Source organism: Sorghum bicolor, chromosome 6, assembly GCF_000003195.3.
Source record: "Sorghum bicolor cultivar BTx623 chromosome 6, Sorghum_bicolor_NCBIv3, whole genome shotgun sequence".
NCBI classification, from domain to species: Eukaryota; Viridiplantae; Streptophyta; class Magnoliopsida; order Poales; family Poaceae; genus Sorghum; species Sorghum bicolor.
In genome coordinates this window covers 35,062,427-35,067,121 of record NC_012875.2, presented here as the reverse complement: position 1 = coordinate 35,067,121, position 4,695 = coordinate 35,062,427, and the positions used below count along the sequence as shown (strand labels likewise).

At 41.9% G+C, this 4,695-nt stretch overlaps 1 protein-coding gene across 4 annotated transcripts; it reads right to left on the bottom strand.

The window, feature by feature from the left end:
• On the bottom strand, window positions 335–3,006 carry LOC110436628 (peptidyl-prolyl cis-trans isomerase FKBP43-like). Of its 4 annotated transcripts, none has more exons than XR_002454441.1 (6): window positions 2,632–3,006; window positions 2,390–2,464; window positions 2,096–2,304; window positions 1,505–1,583; window positions 1,243–1,424; window positions 335–736 (listed from the first exon to the last, which is right to left on the bottom strand). XR_002454441.1 is itself a non-coding variant. In XM_021464038.1 (3 exons), the coding sequence occupies exons 1-3, from the start codon at window positions 1,672–1,674 to the stop codon at window positions 732–734; spliced, it is 357 nt and encodes a 118-aa protein (XP_021319713.1). In that variant the 5' UTR covers window positions 1,675–2,383; the 3' UTR covers window positions 335–731. The 4 variants fall into 4 exon arrangements, 1 of the variants encoding a protein (XP_021319713.1); XR_002454442.1 differs by having other exon boundaries at window positions 2,231–2,304; XR_002454440.1 differs by having other exon boundaries at window positions 1,505–2,304.

Below are 4,695 nucleotides of genomic sequence, written 5' to 3'. Positions count from 1 at the left end.
ATTAACATGTGCGCCAATTTTCTATCATCTAGAAGAGTCCAGAAGTCACACTACAAGAATTCTGTGATTTTTTGACTTTCTATTTATGTCATTACATATGAAAATAATATCACAACATAAGAGTTGTGACAATTAGTTGACAAAAAACTATATGTCAAAAAATCACTGTCATAAATGGATCATGTGACATATGTATATTCTTTGTCATAAGGTATGACATTGGTTATTTGTCATAATATCTGAGACCTCGCCACATGGCAAAATGCCACGTAAGATGAAAAGCTGACGTGGCGATGACATGACACAGAAAAATAAATGTCATAACATCACAGAATTCAGCCAATACAGCCCATACATCACATAATATTATCTCCAAATCACCAGTCTTACAATTCAAGAATCTGCTGCTCGAACACAGCAAGACATCACAATAATTTCACTCTAATAATCTTACAATTCAAGAAACTGTTGTCTCAAATTTACATAATAGTAGCGACACAACAGCAGCAACACAATAAGTGACCACAGCAGCTCATAACAGCGACAACATAGCAGTCCAGCTGATCCTATCTGAGCAGCTTGCAGTTCACTCTCAAGATCATTCACACGAGCAGTCATTTTAGCAAACTTGGTATTTTTCTTCTTTGTTGTGAGCTGCATACATACCAACATCCTCAAGTGGCATCTTTGGAGCTTGTCCTTCTATTTGTTGATCAAGATATGCCTCCATGTTAGCCTAGCATCAATATTAACACCAGAAAAATTAAGATATGTGCAAACATGTTTATTTTCTGTTTGGTATAAAGATCTATCCAAACAATGGAGCTTTTCATCATAGCAAGAAATAAGTAAAAATGATAGTAAAAATGCAGTTATAGTATAATAGTTTTCTATGATGCATTCTACAGAGAGGATGGAAGCAAACCATGGACTTACTGATATGCTTAAGGTAATTTTAAAGGATCCATAGAAGCAATCAACTAATACAGCATAATTAGTTATTAATAAATACCCAGTTTAAAACTTTAAACTAACGCATTATAAACTTTACACTACTAGGTTCAAAACTTTAACTCAGGATCTATAAAATTTCAACTGACATTATAATACTCAGTTGAGAACTCTCAGTGATAGTCTACCAACAGTACACTGGTTCAATGTGGGTACAATGTGGTTTGAAGATATGCAGGATCAGGTCCAGACAAATATCAAATAGTAAAACCTCTTGGGTCAACCTTTTACCTTTTTGTTTGCGTCGTCGTCGAAGGGTGCACTCATAATCACTATCATCTATAGAATCAGACCCATACTTCTCAGGTGTTGGAACTTCACGATCATCAATAAAGTCAGATTCATAGCTGTCCTCACTGGCATCATGCTCCTCATCAGTATCAGAGTGCCCAATATCTTCCCCATAAGATTCTCTAATTACATGTTAAGAATGACTTCACAGTCTGAGAGTTACATAATTGAAAAAAAGACATGACACTATCGAGAAGGATACGATTCATCATCTCCCACATTGGACCTGCTGCTTGCACGGACATAGTATCCAGAGAGATGAATCGAACTTTGACCAATCACTGAAAAGACAACATCATCGACCTCCTCAAACTCAATCTCTAGTACATTCAAATCCAGCAGTAGGACAGAAATAGCTAATTGCAGTATCATGGACTATTAACCAAGTAAAAAGGAACTAACAAGGCATTCAGCTCTGTTTAATTCAGTGCAAATATAAATTCTATATTGATCTTAATGTTCAGTTTGAACAAGCTTCGCTTAATGCAGTGTAAACTGTAAACGTAGTTTTTTATTGATCTTAATGGTCAAGTCATCAAGGTCACATCATGCAACCAAATAGGAGGCTCACTGGAAAACATTTCTGTGTCGGAAGGCAATCAAAAGCAATTACACTCACTGAATATTCCATCCTGATTTCAAGACCTTCTCTGTTATCAAAAATGATAGATACAAATAAAAGAGAACATATACCCATGTCAACAAAACCAAAGTATTTCAGGTGACATGTTAACAGATGGGGCATATTAGGAGTAGGAAATGACAAAGGGCAGAAGGCACATGTTAATTGTACATAGGGGCAGTGCTTCAGTGAGGTCAACATGGGCCACGGCCCCCCTCAGTTCTTGCAAACTCCACTGTAGTTCATTGTTGAGCCCCTGCTAGATTTACATGCAAGCTCTGCAACTGGTTGGACAAAAACCCCAACCTGGCAAATGCGGAGGCGACCATGGTCAGCCTGGTGGGTGTGGGTATAGGGCTTCCTAGGCTTCACTTCCACCCCTGCATCCATCAATCGGACAATTCATCACGTGCCAAGCAGATAACAGTTCAAACAAACTAAACATGGCAAACAAGGCACGCTCACCCCAGAACGCCATGGCGGGTGTGGATTGGGGGATTCGGCGGAAGCCGCAACTCCAACGGATGTAACTAGCAACACCTGCAGCCAATCCACGGATATGATATGTTAGGCTGGACAAGAACAATCGTATCAAGCGCAATCACCCGGGACGGGAGGCGGCGCGCAGGGCGAGCGTGGGGTTTGGGAGTTGATGGCGAGGGACAAGGGTTGGGTAGGCTACAGCGGTAGGAGGGGATAGTAGATACCTTGAAGTGGGTCGTAGCCCGGATGAGTCACAGCGAAGATGGTCGCAGCCCCGCCGCCGCTGCCACCACCTGCTCCGGCGCGGGGCCGCGGGCAGCAGGGGAGGTGAGGAGAGGGGGAGGTGTGGCGGTGGATGCGGCGGATCCGTGGATGCGGATAATCAGTTTACCACATTGAACCAGTGCGGATTCGTGGATGCGGCGGAGTGGAGGTGTGGCAGTGGGATGGGTGGATGCATCGGATGCAGCCGTGTGGAGGAGCTGCATGGACTGCGGCGCTACGGCGGCGGCGGCGTGGACTGCGTGTTGAGGTGCTGCGGTGGTGCCCTAGGTTTCGAAGGAGGGAGGGGATTGAGGATAAGTGAGGAGAGTGCGGCGTGGACCGATGGGGGAGAAGTGGATAAGGCCTTGTTTAGTTCACCTCGAAATACAAAAAGTTTTCAAGATTCTCCGTCACATCGAATCTTGCGGCACATGCATGAAGCATTAAATATAGACGAAAACAAAAACTAATTATACAGTTTGTCTATAAATCGTGAGACGAATCTTTTGATCCTAGTTAGTTCATGATTGAACAATATTTGTCAAATAAAAACGAAGGTGCTACATTAGCGAAATCTAAAATTTTTTTGAACTAAACAAGGCGTAAGTCTGGGAGGGAAAATTTTTAGGCTAGCAGGAGGGGTTGTTCAGGCAGTGAATTTTTGGTCTAGCGCGTGGGCCCCTGATGTCAGTGGTACAATAGTTGTATTACGATTTTGGAATACATTTTTAGGGTAGCAAATGATTTCAAATTGAAATTTGGTAAGAAACAAAGTTGTTGCAGTCATCGAGATCTACCATCTTTATACTTTTTATTTTCTCAATTGAGATTGTTTGGAGACTACAAATTTTGAAATTCATAATTTTCAAACTTGAAACCAAATTTTGGGGTACTAAATTATTTCAAACAAAAAATTTTGAATACAAACTATGATATGGATGAGTATAATTTGAGAACAAAGATCTCACCACTTTGTTGGATGCACAAAAGTCCAAAATAACAATTATAGATATGCCAACATGGACAAGAGTATTTTAAATATTTCTAAAAATATTTTTTGACACCCAACCTATGTCAATTTTTTTTGACATTTATAAATTAGACCTCATGACATAGTGAATATTGTCATAGTATGGAATTAGAATAGTTCTATGACATTTATTATGACATCTAGCTTTTTATGTCACTAGGTCAAAATGCTTATTACAGAATGTCATAATCTGGATGAAATAACGACATCATTGTCTATTGTCATACTAAATATGTCAGAAAATCATGTATTTCTTGTCGTGTCGCGGGAACGAACGGGAGGCCGAGCGGGCCCGGGGGCAGGGCGCCCGCCCTGCTACCGGGACCAATCAGGTCTCGCCTCGCGGATTATGCTCCACCAACCTAAAGGATTAAGGAAAACCATGCGACTAAGGTCGGTTTGATGCGACGGCCCACGTTCATTTGGAGGGGCTATATAAGCAGGCCCCCTAGCCCCTAGAGGAGGGCAATCCCATTATTCATTAGCATATTTTCTAGAGAGGATTCAGAGAGAGAGGTCCCTCTAGGGTTCCAACCTCATAGGGCTTAGCATCCAATGTGAGATTAGAATTAGTTCTTCTAGATTGAGAGGGATAGAGTGGAGGTGTAGATCGGAGGAAGCCCGGCCTGTCGGTGTCTACTCCGAGGTTGTACCTGCGGGATCAAGTCTCCTAACCCGAGGCTTGCTCCTAGGATTCTCCAGTATTTAGACTTCTAAATTCTAGTAAGTTCTTTGTTCTTATTGTTCTTGGGTTTATGAGTTTACTTTAATCTCTTCCGGTGGAGTTTAGAGTAATCATTGCTAGCATAAACGTGGTGTTTGGGCTAGGGTACTCATAGATATCCCCTGTCTAGCCGGACCGTGGTAGTAGGAGGAACGTGATATTTCTGTAGCTACCTTTGCAGCCCACAATCCCATTAGCATGATCGGTAGGGTTTATAGGTGCGGGTCGAACATCCTTTGTGGTGTCTAGATTCCGTAAGCCTCCCCAATA

What these genes read in the sequence shown, in the direction of transcription:
- LOC110436628 (XM_021464038.1), bottom strand. Translation starts at nt 1,674, where the DNA reads ATGATACTGCAATTAGCTATTTCTGTCCTACTGCTGGATTTGAATGTA. An exon ending in AATGTGGGAGATGATGAATC is followed by an intron (nt 1,425 to 1,504) that starts GTATCCTTCTCG and finishes ACATGTAATTAG; the next exon opens with AGAATCTTATGGGGAAGATA.